This window comes from Panthera leo, chromosome C1 (genome assembly GCF_018350215.1).
Source record: "Panthera leo isolate Ple1 chromosome C1, P.leo_Ple1_pat1.1, whole genome shotgun sequence".
NCBI lineage: Eukaryota > Metazoa > Chordata > Mammalia > Carnivora > Felidae > Panthera > Panthera leo.
Window position 1 is genome coordinate 11,305,384 of NC_056686.1, and position 25,223 is coordinate 11,330,606.

The window sequence follows — 25,223 nt, forward strand, 5'->3', positions numbered from 1 at the left end:
TAGGGTGTCGTGGTTAGATTAGCCTCTAGAGCCAGGCTGCTCTGGCACTTACTGGCTATGTGACTTCGGGTAAGTTTCCTAACCTTTCTGTGCCTCTGTGTCCTCAGCTGTAAAATGGGGACCTTCTGGATGGTTTGTAGGGATTAAATGAGTTAATACTTTCAGAACAGTACCTGGCACATACTAAGTGCTCATTAGGTATTAGCTAGTATTCTTCATTGTGTCCCATAAGGGGTTTGAGAACGCGAAATGCAGTTCCCAGAAGTTGGGCGGTTCCAAGAGCCAGATGTGGCTCTGCCCCATGCAATCCGTCATTCAGGGTCCTAGGCTGCCAGGGCTCTGACCTTTTCAACACGTGACTTCCAAGATGACCTTGGATATCAGCATCCACTGACGGGAGAAGAGAATGAGGGTTGTTCGTGGAAGTTTTTCTACCAGGCCTGGAAGTGGTGCGATCACTCCTGTATCCGTTTCCCTGGCTTGGTATCCAGACGGCCATGCCGAAGCGCAAGGGAGGCCGTGAAGTGCAATCTACTCACGTGCCCAACGTGACGAGTACAGTTAGGGTCATCTAGCAGTGTTTCAACTACTACCCAACACCCCCCAGGGAGATGGCTCCATATACACATATCCAGGTACTCAACTGACTTCAGTCCAGAATCCCCTGTGATCCCCTGCCCTCCTTCACGTCTTGATTGTGGCTTTTTATTGTTTAGCAAACTGAACTTGAGATAAATTATCTTGCTCCTGCACCTTGGGGTGCAGGGACAGAATAAACCGCATTAGCAAATCCCTTAACAGAAAAGAGAACAGGAAGTGCAACCCTTGTGAAGGGGTTGGGGAAACTCCTCTGCTTAAAACTCCAATTATCTTCAGTGGAAGGAACTCCCGTATCCATTGTCCATGGTCCCATCTGAAGCAGGTGCTAGGTCTCTACCTTCCTTGGGAGCTACACAGCTCTCTTGGCTTCCTGTTGGCACAAGTCTAGAGGACTGGGGGTTGGTCTGAAGGCTTGGAAGAGAGGCTGTGGCTTTTGAACTCTGGATTTGTGGTTTCTTCGGCAAAACAACTTCCTCCGTCACCGTGGCCTTCTGATTATCTGCTCCAGTCAATCCTCCGTTACCAGTAACCACACTCAAGAGTTCTTTCGTGTACACAGTCCTCAAGCAGGACTTCATTTCCTTATACAACCCTGCATTCAAGGCCCCAAATTTCTTAGCTCTGTTCCTTTCCAGTTTGGCTTGCGACAAGCCAGTTCTTTCCTAAACTTTGGTCTTTCTCATACTGTAGAACTCAACACACAAACATGAGTTTTCAACCCTTCCTCGTAGACCTGAACTTGGGCTATGTGTTAATGTAGTCAACCATCCAAGCTGCCACGGGAGAGTTTTAGTAGATGTTTTGCCACTGAATTTTAAAGGTCTCCTGTTTTTCTAGCCTCCCTAGATCAGTTTGCTTCCTGACCACCAAGACAGGGTCTTTTGGGTTTTTACGGTGACTATCCCATTTCAGTACCAAGTTCTGTATCAGGATAGGCTAACCGCTGTAACATACTCAACCCAAATGTAAGTAGCTTAACACAATAGAACCTTGTCTCTCCTTAACTAACAGTCCAAGTCAGTGGAGGCAGGAGGGCTCTTCACACTGTCATTCAGGAAACAGGCTTTCAGCATCTCTGCCATTTTCGCCCTGCTTCCAAGGTTGCCCTGGTCTACATTCGATTGGAAGATGATAGAAGAGAGTCGAGCTCAAGTGGTTTGTACAGGCCAGACCTGGAAACGGTACCTGTCCCTCCCTACACACAATCGATGAAAACCACGTAACTGGCCACACCTAGCTGAAAGACGAAATGTAGAGTAGCTCTGTGCGCGATAAGAGATTAACTAGCCCAGTTTTTGTCTCGGAAAGAATATCCGCCTTCTAATGTCTGCTCAGGGGACGGAGTCTCGTCTTGACTCCCGGTTACATATTCACAAATTGAGACCCCTCCTTCTGAACTACTGAGAGTCAATTACTTGTTGAGGGTTGCAGGATGATCTCTTTTCTATCCTAAAGCTTGTAAATGCCGTGTGTTTCATTTTTTACAAAAAATGTTCAAGTAACATAAGATTAATGATTTTGAGATTAATGAGTAACTTGGAAACACCTTTGAGGGGTTAGCCAATGTGGAGTCATTGCTTTGTGTATGGTTTGTATTGTGGGGTCTTCACTTGAGAAGATTTCAATGGACCTGGACCAGCTGGTATATATAGGGAGGAGTTTAGACAAATCCCCTCCCTTATCCTGTGACCATCCCTTGCCTATCTAATAAGAAGGACGACAGCAAAGGCTACTTCTAGTTGGAGGTGAGAATTATGTTGCCATTCTTCAGATCTCAATCTTTTGATAACCATTTGAAAATGGTTATAGAGTGATGCAAAATATGAGACATAATTAGTTACTAGCAGAAAGAATTATGGGTCCTTGGCACAGAGAAAGGCGAATTCACTACATCTTTATGAAAACAAAAAACAGGGTAGCTGGGTGGCTCGGTCGGTTGGGTGTCCGACTTCAGCTCAGGTCATGATCTCACAGTTGGTGAGTTCGAGCCCCGCATCGGGGTCTGTGCTGACAGCTCGGAGCCTGGAGCCTACTGCTGATTCTGTGTCTCCCTGTCTCTCTGCCCCTCACCCACTCACACTCTGTCTCTGTCTCAAAAATAAAGAAAACATTTTTTAAAAATTAAAAAGAAAAAAAATCGAGCTAGAGTGCTTTGGTTCCTCCTAGGGAGTTACTAAAAGCCGACATTTTCCCTTTTAGACTCCAGGTATCTGAAATCACAGAGCCCTGCGCTGGAAATACTCCACCCACACCCCACACCTGCTCCTCTCCGTTTTCCCCGAGAAATCAATGGCAACATCATCCTTCCTGTTGCTCACTCCAAAACCTTGGCTCTTCTTTCTCAACCTACATCCAATCCGTCCGAAAGCCTGTTGGCTTCACTTCAAAACATATTCAAAATCCCATCATTTCTAGAACCCCGGTCCCAGGACCCCTCACCTCTCGCCTGGGTTACCCCAGTGGGTCTTCCTGTCCACCTGCATTCTGTTCTTCCTTAACACAACAGCCAGCCCGCACCTCTCCTTAAAACCCTTCAGTGGGGCCCCTTCCCACTCGGATAAAAGCTGAAAGTCCTTACGATGTCTCCAAGGCCCCCTACCCGCCTCTCCGCCTTCCTCTCCTGCCTCCTTCCCCTCCTCACTCGTCTTCTGAGCCACCCTGACCTCCGTATTCCTTGAGCTCTTTCTCGCCCTCGAGCCTTTGGATCTGCCGTCTCCTTAGTCTGGAATGCTCTTTCCTCAGACACCTTCGTGGCTTTTTCTCTCACTTCCTTCAGGTCTTTCCGCAACTATCACCTCCGTAAAGGCCTTCTCTGGCTACCTGATCTGAAATCGAAGCCACCCACCCACCCCCTTCCATGTCATTTCCCTTCATTCTTCTCCGAGGCACCAACCACTGCCTAACATCCTTGCATTTCGCTTCTTGTCTACTTCCTTTCTCTCCGTCAGAAAGAAGCTGCGGGAGGGTAGGGATTGATGCCTGTCCTTCTCACCGCTGTATCCCCAGTGCCTAGAGCGGTGCCTGATGCAGAGCGGATAGTAAGTCCATGGACACCATCATGCTGCTGCGATTTCTCGTCTCAAAGGCCCCGAGGGGTTGTCCCGTAAGTGGAGTGACATAGCAGAACTGGGCCTGAAACCGGGCCAGGCCACCGAGGTCAGTTTGCAGGCTTAGGAATTCTAGCCTAGGATGACTGCTGAGTTTGAGTTTAGCATAGATTTTGAAAGAGGACTTTTTTTTTTTTTTTTTTAAGTAATCTCTACACCCAATGTGGGGCTTGAACTCATGATCCTGAGATCAAGAATCGAATGCTTTTCAGACTGGGCCAGCCAGATGCCCTGAAACAGTACTAATCTGGGACGTAGGCAAACAGCACCCCTCAGCTGATGGTTGTGTAAGCTTTGACTATACTGTCTCATCCTTTACCTTCCTAGGATGGAAAAGCCCAAATCAGGTGTAAAGAGAAGTGACTTTATGTTGGGTCCCACTTCTCTTCCATCCTTTTATTTCTACGGCCAGCTACAAAGGTTTTTTGCATCCCTATTGGATTAAAAATTAAGCAGAAGGTGGGGCGCCTGGGTGGCTCAGTCAGTTAAGCATCTGGCTTTGGCTCGGGTCATGATCTCACGGTTCGTGAGGTTGAGCCCCACATTGGGTGAGCTTAAGCCTGGATTCTCTCTCTCCCTTTCTCTCTCTGCCCCTCACTCACTCGTGCTCTCGCTCTCTCACAATAAAATAAATAACTTTAAAAAATTAAGCAGAAGGGGCGCCTGGGTGGCTCAGTCGGTTGAGCGTCCGACTTCAGCTCAGGTCACGATCTCGCGGTCCGTGAGTTCGAGCCCCGCATCGGGCTCTGGGCTGATGGCTCAGAGCCTGGAGCCTGCTTCCGATTCTGTGTCTCCCTCTCTCTCTGCCCCTCCCCCGTTCATGCTCTGTCTCTCTCTGTCTCAAAAATAAATAAAAAAACGTTAAAAAATTAAAAAAAATAAATAAAAAATAAAAAATTAAGCAGAAGACATTAATTCAACAAACACTGAGTATCATGTGCCAGACACAGAGTTAATGCTGTGAATACATCATCGCATGAACTGAGCAAAGGCATAGAGTCCCAGGGAGCTTATACCATAGCAGTCTCTTTGAGGAGTGACGCCAATAAGAACATGACAGGTAGTAATAAATCCTACAACAAAAATTGAGTAGATTTCTATGTTGGAAGGGACTAGAGACTCCTTAGTCTCTACTTAGTCTCTACCCTGACTTGTGCTCTGACTGTATCAAAAATAAATGAACTGTAAAAAAAATTTTTTTTATTAAAAAAATTTTTATTTTTTTAAATTTTTTTAAAAATTATTTTTAATGTTTACTTATTTTTGACACAGAGAGAGAGAGACAGAGCATGAGCAGGGAAGGGGCAGAGAGAGAGGGAGACACAGGATCCGAAGCGGGCTCCAGGCTCCGAGCTGTCAGTCCAGAGCCCGATGCGGGGCTCGAACCCACAAACCGTGAGATCATGACCCGAGCCGAAGTCGGACGCTTAACCGACTGAGCCACCCAGGCGCCCCGGAACCGTGCTCTTTACATCTCATAAGTGTGACCTCCTCTGTGCTTCATCTTACCTGGTGGAAGAAGAAACAGCACGGAGAAGGAGTACGCCTTGCTCAGAAGCCCAGCCGAGAAGTCGATCGCTTTATTTCTATTCACGTTCCGCTAGAGAGAACTTGATGGGATAGCTGTGCCCACTACAGAGGAGGACGTAATCTGGCCCTGGGCCTGGCTACGACGCTGTCACTGTGGAGAGAGCGGATTTTGGTGAATAGCTGGGCGGCCCCTGCCACCCTGGGGAAGAGCATCCCTGCACAGGTCCTCGGGTGTGAACGCACGAGGACGGCACAAGGGCTGGCACAGGTCCCGGCACGCACCAGCCGAGGGCTTGGGAGATGAGTCAGGGAGAGAGGCTAGACCAATCAGCTGTGACCTTGGAGGCCAGAGAAGAGTCCGGATGTCCTTCCAGATGCCGTGACATGAAGATATGGAGGCGTTGAAGTTGGGAAGTTGGGGCGGCCGGGTGACTCAGCTGGTTAAGCGTCCAATTGTAGATTTCGGCTCACGTCACGATCTCAAGATTCGGGAGATCAAGCCCCACATGGGGCTCTGCACCGTCAGGGATCCTCTCTCTTCCCCTCTCTCTGCCCCTCCCCTGCTCTTTCTCTCTCATTCATGCGTCTGCTCTCTCTCTCTCTCTCTCTCTCTCAAAAATAAACAAACTTAAAAAAAAAAATAAACTAGGAGGTGGAATGACTTCCCAATTTTCACCAAACTGTCTTGCTGACTGGACAGTGATGAGGAAGGAACTGGATGTTCAACATTTTTTAAAATTTTTTAATTAAAAAAAATGTATTTTAGAGAGAGAGGGTAAGTAGGGGAGTAGGGCAGAAGGAGCGAGAGAATCTCAGGCAGGCTCCCTGCTCAGCATAGAGTCCGACACAGGGTTCAAGCCCACGCCCCTGGGACCATGACCTGAGCCGAAATTGAGAGTTGGTCGCTCAACCGACTGGGCCACCCAGGTGCCCCTCGACATTTTAAGAAAATAGATTGTCATTATTTTTAGCAATCTCCACACCCAACATGGAGCTCGAACGCACAGCCTCCAAATCAAGAGTCACACGCTCTCGCAACTGAGCCAGCCAGGTCCCCTGGATGCTCAACATTTTCAAATAAAATCACCTGGGCACACCTGGCTGGCTCAGTCGGTGGAACCTGCAACTCTTGATCTTAGGGTTGTGAATTTGAGCCCCACATGGGATGTGGAAATGACTTAAAAATGAAATCTTTAGGGGCACCTGGGGGTGAGCATCCAACTCTTTATTTTGGCTCAGGTCATTGATTTCATGGTTTGTGAAACTGAGTCCCACTTCAGGCTCTGCACTGACAGCTTGGAGCCTGCTTGGAATTCTCTCTTTCCCTCTCTCTCTGCCCCTCCGATAGAGCAAGCAGGGGAGGGGCAGAGAGAGAGGGAGACAGAATACCTAGTGGGCTCCGTGTCGTCAGCACAGAGCCTGAGGCGGGGTTCCAGGGCATGAACTGTGAGATCGTGACCTGAGCTGAAATCAAATTTAGACCCTTAACTAACTGAGCCACCCACGTGTCCCTGTTTGTTTGTTTTAAATGAGCCAGTCCAATGGGGCACCTGGGTGGCTCTGTTGGTTAAGCTTCTGACTTCAGCTCGGGTAATGATCTCGTGGTGTGGTCCGTGAGTTTGAGCCCCGTGTTGGGCTCTGGGCTGACAGCTCAGAGCCTGGAGCCTGCTTCGGATTCTGTGTCCCTCTCTCTCTCTCTGCCCCAACCCCTCTCACGCTCTCTGTCTCTCAAAAATAAATAAACGTTCAAAAAAACCTTTTGTAAATGATCTAGTCCAATGACCTTTTAAGGATGTGGCAGGATAAAGCTGCTAGACTTTTCTCCTATCTTTTTCCTCTCTGAGGCAGCGCACATCTTTGGAAAGAAGAGTAAAGACGAGCCGGTGGCCAGGTCCGTGGACTTTCTATGATGTGCCTTCTTTCCCCACTTCATCCCTCGCCCGATGGATTGTGCAGTCGGGAGGTCAGGACGATATTTAAAAGAAGAAGAAGAAGAAGAAAGTCATCTTTCCTGTGACACTGATTTGGAAACTAAGACAGAGTGATTTGCCCGAGGCCTTAGCATGAGTCAACTGAGCGTCTCAACTCCTCATGCCTCAGAGTCTCATGCACTTTCCACATGATCAGCAGTCTTGTGCAATAAATGAAGGAGCTTCAATGACTCCCTATAACAAGATTGATAGGCATCCTGGGGTATTTAATTTTTTTTTCTGAGTTTTTTTTTTTTTTAATGTTTATTTCTTTTTTAGAGAGAGAGTGAGGGGTAGGGGAGGGGCAGAGAGAGAGAGGGAGACAGAGGATCCAAAATGGGCTCCGTGCTGACAGCAGAGAGCCTGAGCTGGGGCTCGAACTCACGAACCACAAGATCATCACCTGAGCTGAAGTCAGATGCTTAACCAACTGAGCCACCCAGGCGCTCCCGCTTTTGTTTTCTTTAGATAATCTCTACACCCAACAGGGGGCTCGAATTCACAACCTCAAGATCAAGAGTCACATGATCAAGAGTCACATGCTGTACCTTTTGAGCAAGCCAGGTGCCCCCTGAGTTGTCTTGTTGGTTTTTTTTTTTTTTTAATGTTTATTTATTTTTGAGACAGAGAGAGACAGAGTGCGAGTGGGGGAGGGGCAGAGAGAGAGGGAGACACAGGATCCGAAACAGGCTCCAGGCTCCGAGCTGTCAGCCCAGAGCCCGATGCGGGGCTCGAACCCACGAACCGTGAGATCATGGCCTGAGCCAAAGTCGGACGCTTAACCGACTGAGCCACCCAGGGTGCCCCTGAGTTGCCTTGTTTTTGACAGGCAAGGGCGAATTCCATATTCGAGTTCTGGGCCTGGGGCAATTATCTGCACGTGAACACGCCCTCGGCCCCTTCCTGTTCCTGCAAGAAGTCTTGTAAGACTGAAATGTGCCTCTCCTCTCCCACCCGCTTACCCATGCAGACCTTCGGTAAGTTTCTAACGAATGTTGTCAGCAGTTGAATGTGACCATCCCCCAATGTATGGAGATGTAAAGGACATCGCAGAAATGGCCATCACAGGTATATAGCCAAGCAATAAAAACATCCATGGAAGCCATCACATGCCCAAGCTGCGAGTAGCCATTTATAGGGAGGTAGCGTCCAGCAGAAGATGCCGCGCAGAAGACGTCTTATTATTTAACGGCAGGGGAGAATCACAAAGTTAACTGGTTCCACTTTGGGCTCAGTGGATTCTCATGAGCCAGAGTTGGATCTGACAGGTCGGGGCCTGTTGGCACCCTAGCTGACTGCGGTGGGAAGGGAGCTCACCAAGGTTATTAGCCTGGTCATTCAAGCAGTTTCCCTCCTGCTCGCCGCCAACACATTTGGACACGTGACTATTTCTTTCTTCATTCAACGTACTGAGTCCTCTGTTCTCAGCCTTTTCTCTACCTGCCCAGCAACTGTAACGTCTTCTCCGCCTGACATTCTGTCTGAGCCCAGCTCCACGGAGACTGTTCTCGCCTGTTTTTCTGAGCTCAGCGCTGATAAGAAATGCCTTCAGCTGAGAGACTGACTTCTTTTCCTAAAGGGGTAGACCGAGCCCCTGCGGGATCACCTGCTGGAACAGTACGAAGAAATGTAAAGGGCACTTTGACTCAGGATGTGAACGGGTCCCATCATCTGTGCGGGGGTTGTTGTGTGAGAATACAGGAGACGAATGTAGGTAAAGCAGTTAGTTCAGCGCATGGCACGTAGTCAGTACTCATTACTCATCGTCATCATCATCATTAGTCTCAAGAACTCTTGACCTAGATCCTGAAGTGGTAATAGAATGCAGTTTCTCAAGTAGTTCTCTTTCATTTTCTTGACGTGTAATTTTGTCCCCTTATTCAGTGACAGAAAAACAAATCAATGGGCTCCTGGCTGGCTAGGTTGGTGGACCATGAGACTGTTGGTCTTGGGGTTGTAAGTTCAAGCACCACGTTGGGGGTAGAGAGGACTTAAAAATAAAACATTAAAGGGGTGCCTGGGTGGCTCAGCCGGTTAGGTGACTGGCTACGGCTTGGGTCATGATCTCACAGTTCGTGAGCTCGAGGCCCGTGTCGGGTTCTGTGCTGATAGGGTAGAACCTGGAGCCTGCTTCAGATTCTGTGTCTCTCTCTCTCTCTCTCTCTGTCCCTCCCCTGCTCGTTCTCTGTCTCTCTGTGTCTCTCAAAAATAAATAAAAACGTTAAGAAAATTGAAAAAGAATGAAATATTAAAACAAAAAACAAGAAGGCAACAACAAAAACATAACTACCACCATCTTGGATCTCTCCTGGGGAAACTGAGGGACGGAGAGGGAACTTTTGGTTGTGTATGGGGAGGGGTCCATTTAGGATAAGCTGTAGAATCGGTGTTTTGCATCTGTGCTGGGGAGACCAGGTTTGGGAGGCTGAGAAAGGTATGCCCGGAAAAAGAGGGAAAATATAGGGAGCTGAAGTTGAGAATTGGGGTTTCTTCAAATAAAGAGGGTGCTGATCATTCCACAATATACAAATATCAAATCATTATGTTGTACACCTGAAACTAATGTTATTTGTCAATTATATCTCAGTTTCATAAAGTGAGACAAAAAAGGATACAGATTGACTTTTTTTGTTTGAGAGAAAGAGAGAGCGAGCGAGCACAAGCAGGGAAGAGGGGCAGAGGGAGAGAAAGACAGACAATCCCAAGCAGGCTGCAAGCTCAGCATGGAACCGGACAGCGGGCCTGATCCACGAGCCTGGGATCGTGACCCGAGCGGAAATCAAGAGTGGAACGTCAACCAGGCACCCCAATATATTGACTTTAAAAAAAAGAAAAGAAAAGAATGAAAAGGCGGGACTCATGGATGCATCAGGGTATGTTCATTTGGAGACCAAATGAGCTAAGTGAGCCAGGTAGGAGACTGAGAGCTCTAAGTGTGGGTGACTTTAAGAGATGGGGAATTGGGGGGATGCGGGGAATTGTTAGGGTGGGTTTCAGGGCTGAGGCAGCTGGGGCCCCCAGGGTATGCGGCCCCACCGAAGGAGAGCTGGGGTACGGGTAGCAATCAATGGGCTGTGGGTAAGAATCAGAGTGGGTGTTGGGACAGAAGGGGAAGTGCGGAGGGTGTGTTTTGTTGGTGGGGAGGAGCACCCGGGACCTGAAATGGCCTTAAAGTTTAGGACTGGGCGTGAGGGTGGGGAACTGAGGAGACGGACTGGCTTCCAGGGGCGGGTGAGGGCCAGGGCAGCCAGGGAGGGCCAGAGGGTGAGGGTCTCTGGGTAGGTCGAGGTGGGGCGTGCCCGGGTCTCCAGGCTGCAGGAAGCCAGGGGCCCTGGGTCTCTGGGGTGCGGGGGAGCGGGTCTCACGACCCCGGGCATGGCAGGGGCCTCTGGGCCGAGGAAAGGGAGGGTCTGTGGGCTGAGGGATGTCGCTGGCCGGCGGGGGCGGCTTGTCCGGATCCCCGAGGTCTGTGGGGGGCTCCGCGGGCCCCGGCCGGAGGGGGTGGAGGGGCTCGGGGTCGCTGGGGAGGGCCGGGAGACCTGGGTCCGTGGGCCGGCAAGGGCAGGGCGGGGGGCCCAAGGTCTGCGGGGACCCGGGGGTCCCCGGGGTTAAGGGGCTCCCGCGGACCCTGGCCCGAGGGGCTGTGAGCCGACAAGGGCTGGGGCGCGGGGGCCCGGGGTCTGCGGGGGTCCCGGGCGACCCCGGCCGGAGGGGCTGCGGGCCCGGGGACGGCGACGCGGGGTCCGGCGGGTCTCCGGGCGCGGGCGCCCCGGCCCGACCGCCGGCCTTGGCGCCGCCCCGCCTGACATCAGTTCCTGCCGCCGCCGCCGCTGCCGCCGCCGCCGCCGCCGCCGCGCACAGCCCGCGGCCTCTTCCCCGCCGGCCGCGCTCCGGAGCCGCCTGGCCGCGGCGGAGCGAGGGGCCGGGCGAGGCGAGGGCCGGGCGGCGGGCGCCGGGCCCCGCGGCCGGCACGACGGAGCCCCCGCACGGCCGGCGGCAGCGGTTGGCGGCGGCCCCGGGCCCCCGGCGCGGGAAGCGGCGGCGGCGGGGCGGCGGCGGCGGCGGCGGTGGCGGCGGCGCCATGGAGCCGCGGGAGGTGAAGGACCGGATCCTGGAGAACATCTCGCTGTCGGTGAAGAAGGTGAGCGCGGCCCGGCCGACCCCCCCGCCGCCACCCCCAGCCCCACGCCCCACGCCCCGACCCCACCCGGCGCCCCCTGCTCCCCTCCCCCCTCCGCGGGGCCCGGGGGGGGGGGGGTCCGTCCTGTCCCCGGGGGCTCGGGGACACCGCCCTGCCCCCTGTGCGACCCCGGGAGCCGCCGGGAGCCCCGGGCGGGTGCCGGGGGAAGCGGGGGCCGCTCACGTGAGCGCCGCGGCCTCCCAGCTATTTTTAAAGAACAAAGTTGAGGTCAGCATCCCCCAGAGCTGCCACCGGCCGAGGGGGCCCTGCGTCACTCCGCGGGGCCGCGACACGCCGGTCCCCCTCCTCCCCCCCGCCCCCCCCGCCGCCCCGCAGCGCAGGTCTGCGGGGCCTCCCGGGGCTGGGACCTCGGGGCGCGGCGGCCGGGCATAAGCAGCCTCCGCTCCTCCCGGTTCTGGGTTCTGGGCGACGTTGCCTCCGGTCCTGGGAAGTTCCTTGCCTCGTCTTGCTCAAGGATGGCAGTGCGAAGAGGCTCGTTTCAGGGTTGGGCCCGAGGACCCCAAGTGCCAGGGGATTGCGGGTTGGAGGGTGACCTGCGGAACTTGGTGGCACGCACGGGCACCCTGCTGCGTGGGGGCTCCGTGCGGTAGACATCGTTGCCCAGGCTGCCCGTAGGAAAAAATACTTCTTATGAAGCGTATGTCACTGCCTGTGTGAGGAAGTCAGCAGGGTCCTGTCCTCTTAACACCAAACCTGAATTGACAGTCATTTGAAGAAGGTGGTTGGATATTTTCCCCCCTAATTTGAGTTCCTGGCTCACCTGATAGTCTCGGAAACTAGGAATGATTTGGGGGGTTGGGGGGGAGGAAAGGTTCGTTCATCAGATTATTTTAGTTCAACAAACCAAAATGAAGACAATTGATGAAATCAACGATTCTATTTAAATAGCTCCCCCCGCCCCATACAGGACACTTAAATTCCTCAAAAGTAACATAGGTAAGCAATTTTACCTTTCATAGAGATCGATGTGGCTTAAAAGAAAAGTGGATTCAAAGTGCTCTCACTGAAAGGAACATTGCAGACATCCAACAGAAGTTATATTTACTTTGCCCGAGCCTTGCTAATGCAGTCGGGGTATAGTTTTCGCTTACTCAAAGAGTGCGGGGTAAGCAAATACTTTATTAAAAAGCAATAGATCTTTCCTCACGGAAGACAAAGGAAGACCTTTGGGGTTTCCTTTTTTTTTTTTGAAAAGAAAAATTTTTTTAATGTTTATTTATTTGAGAGACAGAGCATGAACGGGGGAGGGTCAGAGAGAGAGGGTGATACAGAATCCAAAGCAGGCTCCAGGCTCCGAGCTGTCAGCACAGAGCCCGACACGGGGCTCGAACTCACAGACCGCGAGATCGTGACCTGAGCAGAAGCCGGACACTTAACCAACTGGGCCACCCGGCGCCCCGACCTTTGGGGTTTCTAACCTAATCTGGGCCTCTGTGGCTTCTGGTGGGCCAAGCGCTCGGTCTCGGATTTCCAACAAATGCATGGGGAAGTCCTGGGTAGAAAGGGGGCCGGCATGGACCCTGTCATTTGTGTGGCATGGAGATTCACTCTGTAAATCCGGCTGCCGTCCATGAAGGAGGTGGGTGCACTTGAGATTCTTGCTCCTGTACGCGTTGGACAAGCGCGTTTTATTGAGCCGTGACGCATGCCCGAAGATGGAAGACCCACACTAGAAACTGGAAAGCCATCCTTGGGTGCATCACAACCAAAGGCATGACCAGCATCACAGTCAAGAACGTGGGTTCTGGACTGGGGCTGTCTGGGTTGAACCCCTGGCCTGCCTATGAGTAACCGTCTAATCTTAGGTACGTTACGTTCCTTGACCTCTCCATGCCTCATTTTTCTCATCTATAAGGCAGGGATAAAGTCAGGGTTGTTGTGAAGAGAATATCTATAGAATGAGAGCATATCTGCAGAGTGGTTAGCAGGGCGCTCAAGCCAGTCTTAGGAAGCTGTCTTAGCCTGTTTGGGCTGCTATAGCAAATTACCATAGACTGGGTGGCTTATAAACAACAGAAATTTCTTTGTCACAGTTCCGGATGCTGGAAGCCTGAAAATGTGGCTGCGTTCTGGTGAGGGCCCCCTTCCGATTGCGGGGTGCTCACTTCATCCTGTGTCCCCACATGGGGGAAGCCGAAGGGAGCTGGGTCTCTGTTATTAGGGCATTAATCCCCTGCGTGAGGGCTCATGACCTCAGCACCTCCCAAAGGTCCCGCAAAATGGGCTTGCTGATCTTTTTATAAGGATGTTGCATGAAGCAAATGAGATGTGTATTTCCGCAAAAAAGATCCGTTGTGTATTACTATGTTTGCAGAGGGCACTGTAGGACTTTTTATCGAAATAGAGCATACCTACAGAAAATAGCATATACTTACACTCCTAAGGGTGCAGCTGAATGAGTTCTCACAACATGAACATATCCACATATCCAACACCTAGATCGAGAAACAGAGCATAACCATCATCCAGAAGCCCCCACCCCCCCCCCCCCGTTCCCCTCCCAGAAGCTACACCTCCAGGTGTAGCCACTGTCCCCAAGCAGTGTTGTCGAGTTCAGTTCTTCTGACACCTAGGTTTCGTGGTCAAGAATATGCACTGTCATACTGACAGTGACAGAGCTGTTATCCCGCCTGGATCCAGGGGAACCTGTGTTTTGATATGAAGGCAGGGTTTCTGGGGGTTAGAGAGAATTCCCGAGTTTAATGGCGCAGTTAAAGGAAAATAGTAACAATGAAAAGCAAGCTCCACATGTTCTGGAAAGGGAGAGAAGGCAGAAACATCCCCGGTGCAGATAATAAAGTCTGCGGTTGCTGATTCGTTAATGGAGAGATGTCCGCGTCAAAGACAGAGTTGGCATTTTGAATTGGCATGTGGTTCTACTAGATAGCATCTACTCCAGGGGAGGGCAGGCAGTGGTTTCCATGAGAGTTTTGTTTTGTTTTGTTTTTGAGAAGCCTGAGTGTCTGATGCGTACACGTGCAGCGGAAGAAGCAGCCTCTGTCCCCCGACAGTCTGTGCGTTGGTTGGTCTGGGTTTGAGTGCTGGCTTTGGCACTGACCTCCTTGACCCTGGCAAATTATCAGCCCTCCAGGAGCCTCAGCAGTCAGGACTCCCCCAGAGTGTTGTCATGAGAATTGAATCACAGGAGATAATACGCTTCAATCACTGAGCACAATACGTGGCTCATGACAAGGCCTACCTAAAATATTAGCTACCATCGCCACTAGCAGGTGTCTATGTGAACGCTGCAGTTCGCTCCCGTGGGATTTGCAGTCAGAGTCTTGGGCTACCCTTCTCTGTGTCTTCCAGCCCGGGGTGTGTCAAACTTTTTCATAAAATGCCAGGTAGTCAATATGTTCAGCCCACGTGGTCTTTGTTGCAACTACTCAGCGCTGCCCTTGTAGCTCAAAAGCAAGCACAGACAATCCGTCCGTATATGAGAGTAGCTCGATACGCCTTTATTTGCTAAAGCGGGCTGCGTGCGTGCGCACGCACGTAGAAAGCCTTCCTCAGGGTAGGCTAGGGGTCGCTTTTGGAGAAATCGGTGGGACCGGTCCTACAGTTAATCAAATCTCGATTATAACTGTGTTTCTGTGTGTTACACCAGGCCCGTGGAATGAGTAAGGGCATTCGTAGATCCCAACATGTGTCCATGTATTTGGTTTTTCAAAAATATTTACTGGGCGTCCCCCAGAAGTCCCCAGGGTCCCAGGCCCTAGGAGGGTAGCAGGGAGCAAGGCAGATAAGATCCATGGAGTGGATACTTCTGGGAGAGAGGCAAGTTGGCGATTCAATAGACAAACCATTGCAAAGAGGATTCCAGGTCGTGATTAGCGGTCTGAAGGCATTGGGCAGGATACAGAATTGGCAGTGGAATTTGCCATAGAGGAGGTGACCGGAGAAGACTGACCTAAGGAGGTGATGTCGCATCCAATAAGGGACACTGACTAGGGTAAGAGAATGAGAGAGCATTCTAAGAAAATGAACAGTTGTTTTTAAAAAGCACAAAAAGAGGGGTCCCTGGTTGGCTCAGTTGGTTAAGCATCAGGATTTCAGCTCAGGTCATGATCTTACGGTTCGTGGGATCGAGCCCCATGTGGGGCCCTGCACTGAGAGCACAGAGCCTGCTTGGGATTCTCTCGCTCTCTCTGCGCTTCCCCTGCTCGCACTCTCTCTCTCTCAAACTAAATAAACTTTTAAAACACACAAAGAGCTCAGAAATATGTAAAATAAAAAGTAAGAGTCCCCCGTTCTCTGTCTCCTCAGCCTCAACTCTGCTTTCCTTAAACAGGGTGAATAAATGGACTTTAATAAGGTAACCTTCCAGGGAATGAACACTCCTGGGTCATCCCAACTTTCCCTCACCTGGGACAACATAGGTCTCCCACCCGCCTCAGTTTGGGCACACACGCTGTCCCTCCAGTTTAGGTCCCGAATGAGGTTGTGTTTCTGGCCAGGCACCGCGAGCAGGGGTCTCCCAGCCCGGGGCCTAGCCTGGGTGCAGCTGAAAGGCTGGCGAGAGTGGTGGGCTTTTTCTCCCCAGTTTCCCCACCCTCCAAGTGGGTTGGATGTGCCAGCACGTTAAAAATTAGCTAGGGCAGCTGATTTCTAGAGAGGTCCTTGTATTTAGATACATGTGGGAGGTATATTGACCATTGGGTTTCAATCGATAGTTTTGTTCTCTCAGGCTTCATGGAAAAACTCTTAAGAGTTTAAAAATCTGAAGCGTTCTGAAAATCCCCAGTGACCTGAGTCGCTGGGGCAGAGATCTAAATAAAATAGTATCCACACACACATTTTATAAACTGAAGTGCTCGGGGTCGGGCTGCTTCTCCTGCCTCTTCCCCTGCATGTGTCCTGATGTTGGCAGTAGCTGTTCTGGGCTCCTTTCCTCTCTCCCAGGACGGACGCTATCCAGGGAGGGACCCGCAGGCCCCCAAGCAGGAACCACAGAAGCATGCACCTGACCCTTTGAGTGACCCCACTCAGACCCAGCACTAGATGCTGTGACGGCCTTTTCTGAGCCCTGCCCATCCAGTGTTTTTTATTTTTTTTTATTCGAGTAATCTCTACACCCAACACAGGGCTCGAACTCACCACCCCAAGATCAAGAGTTGCATGGTCTTTTGACTGAGCCAGCCAGGCGCCCGCTTGCCCATTCAGTTTGTTTGTTTGTTTGTTTGTTTGTTTATTTATTTATTTTTGAGAGAGAGAGAGAAAGAGAACAAACGGGGGAGGGGCAGAGAGAGAGGGAAACAGGATCCAAAGCAGGCCCTGCATTGACAGCAGAGAGCCAGATGTGGGGCTCAAACCCACCAACCGCGAGATCATGACCTGAGCCGAAGCGGGACACCCAACTGACTGAGCCACCCAGGCGCCCCCCCCGCTTTCTTTTAATTGTTTTTTTTTTTTTTTCTTTTCCGTTTTAAGATATGGTTTTCCTTCTACAAAATGCGTCTCTAGCATTAGGTTTCTGTTTGAAGTCTTGTGACATTGTGGATCTCTCCATCCCATCAAAGAACACCCCGGGCCCTCTCTCCGTGGCTTTTGGCTCTTGGCTCTAGCGTGAGGCCCATCCAGACTGAAAGCCCCGTTGGATGATTGGAGGCCGGGCAGAAACTCACCTGCACCCGGGGTTGGACAGAAGCCAGGTGGCCATGTGGCAGCAGCCGGCCCCCTGTTGAGTTGGGGGCTACAGCAGTGGCTGTGTTTTCACTCTGTGGTGCGGCTAACACTCTGGAGTTCAGCTGGAGGGGTGGTGACCCCTGCGGGGCCCCCTCGGAGCTCGTCCAGCTGGAGCCCAGTGTGACGAGAAATTGCCAGCAAAACTGAAAATCTGCTGCTAGCCAGCAAAAATGTTTGGTCTGAAAACCAACGTGGAGCGGCCAAGACAGGTTTGAACGTGGAAGGCGAGGGGCAGTATTTGGAGCATGGATGCCGCAGGAAAAAGGCTGCCACTTGTCGGTACCGTGGGGCTCTGGGGTGGGTCGATCCCCCCCTCGAGTCTTTGGTGCTCAACTCGAGCATCAGGATTCACCACCATGGCAGGAGGATGATGCCACTGAAGCTGGAGGTGCTCTTAGGTCCAAGGAGAGCAATGGGGCTCTTCTCCCGGAGGTGGGGAGGGGGCTTGCTGAGAAACCACGAAGCGGGTGTCTGAGGTTGGGACCTGGAAGTACCTAGCAGTGTAGAGCAACCGTGTCCGGGCCCCTGGCTCCCCTCCGTGGGAGTCTGAACGAGGCAGCGGGGCCGGTTGGTTTGGGGGAAACTTCCTTTCCAGCCCTGTCCTCCTTATTGCTGCTCGCTTAAGGTGTGAACATCCTAGAACTTCCCCTGGAGGCAGGAGGACAAGGACCATTTGTGGGAGAGTCCCTTTGTCTGGAGCTCAGTCCCCTGTCTGAAAGCTCATGTCGTTGGTCTGTTGGTTATTGTGGTTATCCAGGGTCCCGAGGATGCCCGCTCTGTCTTGCTAGCAGAGCAGCTGGCCCTGCCACGTACCCATTCTTCCCTATTTTATGTGTTTGTAATGTATCTTTCCCCCCTTTTCTTGAATGCTTTACGAGCATTATAGAAATACATAAGGTGGGGCGCCTGGGTGGCTCAGTCGGTTGAGCGTCTGACTTCAGCTCAGGTCATGACCTCACGGTTTGTGAGTTCGAGCCCCGCGTCGGGCTCTGTGCTGACAGCTCAGAGCCTGGAGCCTGCTTCGGATTCTGTGTCTCCCTCTCTCTCTGTCCCTCTCCCCCTCATGCTCTGTCTCTTTCTCTCAAAAATAAATGTTAAAAAAAAAAAAAGAAATACATAAGGAAGGAAGCATTAGTTTCCTAGAAACACTTCTCTCCCATGATTCGCTGTCTTAAAGAGTTGGGACTCAGAGATTCTGAGAAACCTGGTAACCTATGAGAACGAGAAAGGGACTAACGTAGACTTGAAATCCACAAAAATCTCCAAACTTAAGTAAGTAGTCAACCTCTGTTCACGCTTTCCCCCCAGGTTCTTTATTTTGGGTGTCACAGACTGCCGAGGCACGAAATGCCCAAGTGTACAGGAGGCAGCGGGGTAATGATACCAGAGGAGTCCCTCCATTGAGTTTCTTCAGCACCTGCCGGTTACACGCATTTCCTCGGTCAGGCTCACGACAAACTTGCAGGATAGGCCACGGGCCCTAGCTCATACCTGTGGGAGATGAGGTGTAGAGAAGGAACTTGCCAGGCTTGTGAGGCTCATAAAGAGCAGAGCTGGGTTCGAACCACGTTTCTGGCTGTTGCTCTTTTCGTTTCTCTGGGCCTTTTCCATCCCCAAGATGTCCGTCTTGAAACTATAACAGATGATCAAGCCACCCTCTCAGTCCTCCTTAAGAGCACGTGTCCGTTGAACAAATAATTGCTGAGTGACCGTGACGTGCTGGGTGCTCTTCCAGTCATTAGGATCCAGCAGCGACGAGAACCCACCAAGCCCCTGCTCCCTGGGGCTGCCACTGTAGAAGAGAAGACAGCCAGTCAACAAATCACAATGGCTGCCCTTTAATAGCCATTACAGATTTGTCGTCCATGGAGTTGCTGTCATCCCTCTTAACCCTGTATTGACGTTTCCAGCCCCTCGTCTCTGACTGTATTGCACGGACCATGGGATGGAGGCACGGGTCCCCCCAGTGTCCTCAAAACCTCGTGTTTTGGTTTCGACGGTGACTTGGTGCCATTTTCCGTAGCAACAAAATGGTTGTCGGGTGAGGGACGCTTGCGTGAGTTCGTGTTGCAGGTACAGCAGAGGAAAGAGGAAATGAAAGATGAATGCAGGACCAGGGGGCGCTCCCAGGCTTTGAAAGACTAACTGAACGGAGGCTTTGAGAAACTCCCTTCTTCCTGCCAGTGTGCCACACGTCAGTGCCCTGACGACCCTGACCTGACCCTGGAGCACTGAGAACACAGGTCCCGCCTCCATCCCAGTGGTCAAAGTGTGTGCCGCGCGATCTTTCTGGTCATTGGTTGGCTTCTGGATCTGTGGTGTTTGCCTAGAGACCCCTTAGCAGAGACTCCTTCCATTTCGGTCCCTACTTTGAAAGGAGTCCTCAGTCCCACCGGCCACAAGCAGTCGCGCCCGGTGCGGTGTTGAGAGGCAGAACAATTGTAGTACCTGGGGGCTCGGACACTCCTCCCCCAGGAAAGAGAAGCATTTACCTTCTTTTGGAAACCATATTTCATCAAATTACCCAAAAGATCTGTGCCTAACAAGGCCAGTCGCCTTCTGTTATCACTGTTTCAACACCCCAAAGAAAGCAGTAAAAAAGAAAAAAAAAAAAAAAAAAGGAATCCACAGATAATTCAAGTACCTGCTTTTTTTAGCTTTTCCCCCCTGCATATCTTTCCATGAGCTGCCAATAAAGCAGAGAGCTCGCCAACTCTCCAGCAAAGGGGCTAATGAGCAGCGACTTGGGTAGTGGGAAAGGAAGCGGTATAATTGGGCGTATTTAGTAGCAAATAAAGGGTTAAGAAGCATTGATCTCACTCATCTTGCTCAAGAGACAGTGCACGCTCGTGGCAAACAAACAGCACACCCTTCATGGTGACTCTCCGTGTGGGGCCAGTCAGTCCTAGGATGGCACCCAGCCCGGGCACAAGCTCTTCCTGGGCAGGGGCATTGGCAGAAGGACAGTGTCTTTCATGCCCCCCAAGAAATCAGGCTGATCATTTCTGAACTGCAGGATCTCTGGCTCCTTATGTAGCAGCGATTTCCCATTTGCCGGTTCTCTGGTTCTATAATCTAACTGAAATTGACGGTCATTGGGAATGAAGTATTTTTCAGGCTAAGGTGGGGTGGGATCTCAGGTTAGGGATTTTAAAATCAGGAGAGAGAATCAGAAGCACTGCGGTTGCCTGGGGTTGGCGGAGTGTTCGACACGTGGCGGGCCAGAGCCTCTGTTCACACACTCATGTTGTCTAGGAGGGAGGCACTTAAGACCTTCCTGACATTGTCCCCAGACCCCTGACTCCCATTCTGCAGAGCCCTGGGAATGGCCCCGGGACGCTTACTGCCCTGCCCTCAGTAGGACATTGGGATGAGCGCTTCCAGATGGTTAGGGCAGGTACCCCCGAGTGTCGCTTTATCCTCAGGTGGGAGGGAAGCAGAAGGGGCTCCAGGAACAGCTACTGGCGGGGTGTCTGAGCTCACCTGGCCTGGGGGGTGGGCAGGAAGTGTCTTCGCCTCCCTGGGCCCCGATCTCCCTGCCGACAGAATGAGGATTCTGGCTGAGAGACGATTCTTCTGATCTTCCGCGTGTATGGTAGTCAAACTTTGATTCGCTGACAGCCTCACTCGGACTAGCCCCCCCCCCCCCCAACCATGGAAGCCCCCAGGAAACTCTGCCGTGTAACCAGGTGACTTCTACGGGTGCTTGCACTCTTGGGTTCCAAAATTCTTCAGCCTGGCCAGGACCAGCCTTGTCTTAGACTCCAGTGGAGATTCTGCACAGAAAAGCTGTTGGCCCTGGCCTTCCATTCCTTGGATCGGGCATTATTATTCTTAAGAAGTTTTGCTGAGACTTACAAGACTCCAGTTTGCCTGCCTTGTTTGCGTGTTTGCTGGTTTATTTTTGAGGGAATGCAGGATGAGCCTTCTCTTCAAATCCATGAGTCTGTGCCTGCAGCCAGTGCAAAATGCTCATGGGAGACCAGTGTGGGACACTGTTTCGGTGGGCTCCCCGGGGGGGCATTGGGTGGTTCTAACCCCACCACCTCTTCTCCAGTGGCCTCTGCTGGGGATGAACCCTCGTGGGGTCCCTCTCCCGGGGGAGTTCAGGCATCAAGGTTTAGGGGCACCCCAACACCAAAGGTGGGTAATAAACGGTAGCACATGGCTTGACCTCGGCCTTTCCTCTGAGTTTCTGCCTTGGAAAGAAGAGCCGGTGTCTGAGAGGGCCACAGGGCCACTTTGACCCGGCAGTGGTCACACTGTAAATAGAATTCCAAAGGCAAGGCAGGCAGTGCCCTCTCGTTTTCCTTAAGACTCGTCCCTCGCCCAAAGCGCACCCGCAAGCAGCATCAGGTGAGAGGCAGCTCAGGGATCAGGTGGCCCCGCAGCTCAGGGGGCTCAGAGTTTGCGTCGAGCTCATGTAACCAAGGCCATCATGGATTTCATTTATAAAAGAGGTGAGTTGAAGTCAGGTATCCGTCCACGCTTCGCTCCGTGGGATTTTCCTGCTTTTGGATTTCCACCTCCTGGACTGCCGAGGCCGTTCTAAACATTCTGTGGTCTAAATATACCTGGTCTCCATGGAGCCCACAGGGCGGCTGCTGTTGCCTGGGGAGCAGAGGAACCAGATTCTCCTGTGCTCTGTGTGCTAAGCAGGGAGGGAGCAGGCCCGGCAGGGAGCCCCGCATGGTCAGGCAGTTCCCAAAGACACGTTCACAGCCCTGTGTCTGTCCCACCTTGTGGACTCTCCTACCCTTGTTGGGGCAGGGATTCTTATCCAGCTCTGTAAATAGGGGATGGGGACCCTCCCACAGCCCTCCCGCTGCCCTGCCTCGTACAGCCTGTGAGTAGGTAGCAGTTAGATTCCAGACCTCCCATCTGTTTGCTCCGGGGCATCTCGGCCACCTTGGTGTGGACTGACAGAGAGAGAAAGGCACCTGTAACCGTCTTATTTTCCTTTGGTCATTTGTAATCTTTCATTGCTACCTTTGAGTTAACCTATTAGGAACCAGTTCTGGAAAGGTTTCTTGGTGCCAACCACAGAACTAGAAATGGTTTCTCAGTTGTGTGTCTATAAGAGAGAGAGGAGACAAAGAGAGCCGGCTGCCACGCAGAGCAGAGAGTGGGACCAACCCGAATTAAAATGCCCCGAGTCAGGCATTTCTTGGCCTGCTGGAGTGTGCCACCCACATTTCCCAGCAGCCACGGGGTCTGGCACGGTCTCGTGATGGCCGGTCTTCCCAGGGTGCTCCGCAGGGAGCACCGTCCTCCTGGCTTTGAGAGAGTGGCTGGGCTGCGCCCAGCGCTCCCCGGGCCTGCGCACACCCCCAGAATCAGAAGCAGGGAATCCAGGGCGTGGTCTGGGAACATGACTGACTTAAAGGACTTTAGGGAGACCGTGGCTTTAAAAAAATTACTTTAAATCTTAGTCCCTCTCTTCGTTCTCAGCTGACCTTGCTTATTTTTGATGTTTCCCTTTGATGGGAACGGTTCGTCCTGCCGCCTTCAAGCACACCTGCCCACTGCGTCTGGCTTCCCATCAGCACCACCCTCCCCTGGGGTGGTGGGTGCCATCCTGTCTTTCCTGTTCAAGGACTCGACTCCTTTACTCCACCTCCATTTCTTTGCCACTCTTTCGGCAAAACTGGTCAAAGGAGTTTTCTGTATTATTGTCTCCTCTCCTCCCTCCCTTCCTCCTTTCTCTTCCCCTCTCTCTTTCTTCGAACCCAAACTAGGCAGTATGGTATGCTGAAGTCCATGGACAGTGCTTATCATCTCATGGGCTATTTTGTGACAGCGTACTCCTCTGTTATTTTTGTTTATTTTTATTTACTTTGAGAGAGAGCACGCGACGAGCAGAGGAGGGGCAGAGAGAGAGAATCCCACGCAGGCTCCGCACTCTCGGTGCAAAGCCCGGCACGGGGCTCGAACTCACGAACGGTGAGATCATGACCTGAGCCAAAGCCAAGAGTCAGACACTCAACTTACTGAGCCACCCAGGCTCCCTGCCTGATCCAGACATCCGTAAATTTTTCAGTAAACATTGCTCAAAGGTAAGGATTCTTTTCTCACATAACCTAATACCACTATCACACCTTACAAATTTTAATAATTTTTCCATAATATCATCAAATAACTATGAAGTTTTTAAGCTCTAATTGCCTCATCAATGTCATTTTAAAAATGCCTCCTTTGCCGGAAACGGGATCCAAGTAAACTTGACCTCTCCTGGACGACTTCTCTCGGGCTTTTGTCCCCATCCCTTCTCTCATATCGCCTTTGCTGGGTTTCCCAGCACCTCCCTTTTTGTGGGACTGTGACCCTGATGAAGGGATCATTCCCTCCTTTTGGAAACTTTCTTCGCTTGGCTTCTGGAGCGCACAGTGTCCAGATTTTCTACCTGCCTCATCGGCTGTACCTTCTCAGTCTAAAGCAGTGCCCCTCAGCCCAGGCTGGGCATTAGAATAACGTGGGGAGCGTTTTAAAAATACTGGTTCCTGGGCTCCACCTCCAGAGTTTCTGCTTTAATTGATCTGGGAAGGCACCTGGACATTAGGATTCACCTGCCTTCCCCTAGTGGTTTTGTTGTGCAGGTTGGGCGAGAACCCCTGGTCTCCCATCGGAGGGCCCCGGCTCAGTGCTCAGGTGCTGGTCCTCCTGCACTCCCAGGGTGACCTCGTCCATCCCACGGCTTGAAATACCACTCCCTGAGCTCCAGACCCATTTATACACCTGTCTTCTTGACATCACCACCTAGATATCTGATAGGTGCTTCGAGCTTACCATGTCCACAGCACTGTTCCACCTGACCTGGAAACGGCGTCACCATTCAGTTGCTCAGACCAAAACCCTTAGAATCATCCTGGCACCTTCCTTTCTCTCATACCCCGTATCTAATCCATCAGTAAATCCTTGGGGCACCGCCTTCACAATAGATCTCGAACCCGACCCTTTCTCACTTCCACCCGGGGCAACGGCGGCGGGTTAGCCAAATGATACACTTCCTCACTCCTGGGGAGATGCCGGTGTGGGGCAAAAAGATGGCGAGAAGAATAGGCAAGATTTCTTCTTAAACATGCTGCCCCGCCTTTTCTCCGTGCTTCGTCTTCCAAGAAGAATTGCTTTTTAGTTCTGTGGCTTTTTAGTTCTGTGGCTTGAAAAAGACCGCATTTCTCTTTCTTGCATTCTCCTGCAGCATATTGGATCAGAGCATAACATTTTATATACATTATTCATTCAGGGATCTTGAGCCCAGGGTAGATGGAAAGACCTGGATCGAGAGTCTGGCTCTGCCACTTACTAGCTCTGTGACCTACTTTATGGAGCCGCTGTAATGACTAAATTAAATAGTGTTTGTAAAGTATGTCATCGTCACTTTGATAAAGACAGCGTCCATATTATCTAAACCCCTACAGCAACCTATAGGGAGGATTACTAAGTCCGTTTCACAGATGAGGACACTGAGTTTTTAATTTTTTTAAAAAAATTTTATTCAATTTACATCCAAATTAGTTCGCATATAGTGCAACAGTGATTTCAGGAGTAGATCCCTTAATGCCCCTTCCCCATTGAGCCCATCCCCCCTCCCACAACCCCTCCAGGAACCCTCAGTTTGTTCTCCATGAGTCTCTTCTGTTTTGTCCCCCTCCCTGTTTTTAGATGATTTTTGCTTCCCTTCCCTTGTGTTCATCTGCCCTGGAGGACACTGAGTTTTAGAGAGGGGAGGTCACTTGCCCAAGGTCACACAGTGAGTGAGTAGCGGAACCCACGTTCCCATCCCAGTTGTCTGCCCCCGGACATCCACCCCTCCCCTTCCTAGTGCACGTAATAAGCACGCTCAGTAAACGGTGCTCTGAATAGAGCCGCCTCAGTCCCAGCAGCAGGTGTATTGTATGGAACCCAAGAGTAGTTTGGAGCACAGCTGGTGACTGTGCTTCCAGGCTGACTTGTGTTCCGTATCCTCATTCCCTAAATTCTGTTGCCCTAGCGCCCTCGTTCGTGTGATGTTTGCTCCCCTCCCACTCCCCAGCTCTTTCAGAGCCTGCTGATGTTACCGGCGTAGTGAGTGGCTGCCGGCTGCGACCTGTCCACGGTGAAGGGAGAACGCCTCCGCTGTTTACCTTCGCG

At 51.7% G+C, this 25,223-nt stretch overlaps 1 protein-coding gene and 1 long non-coding RNA gene across 2 annotated transcripts in view; one reads left to right on the forward strand and one right to left on the reverse strand.

The window, feature by feature from the left end:
- Nucleotides 1-10,511: 10,511 nt before the first annotated feature.
- PLEKHM2 (pleckstrin homology and RUN domain containing M2) overlaps nt 10,512-25,223 on the forward strand; it is a 35,644-nt gene continuing 20,932 nt past the window's right edge. The window contains exon 1 of the mRNA XM_042950834.1: nt 10,512-11,348. Coding sequence (XP_042806768.1) covers nt 10,632-11,348 — 717 coding nt within the window. The 5' untranslated portion in view covers nt 10,512-10,631. The remainder of the gene's footprint in view (nt 11,349-25,223) is intronic.
- LOC122226899 lies at nt 18,384-21,859 on the reverse strand. Its single transcript, XR_006205810.1, has 2 exons — nt 20,577-21,859; nt 18,384-18,885 (listed from the first exon to the last, which is right to left on the reverse strand). It is a non-coding gene; the product is annotated as an uncharacterized LOC122226899 (long non-coding RNA).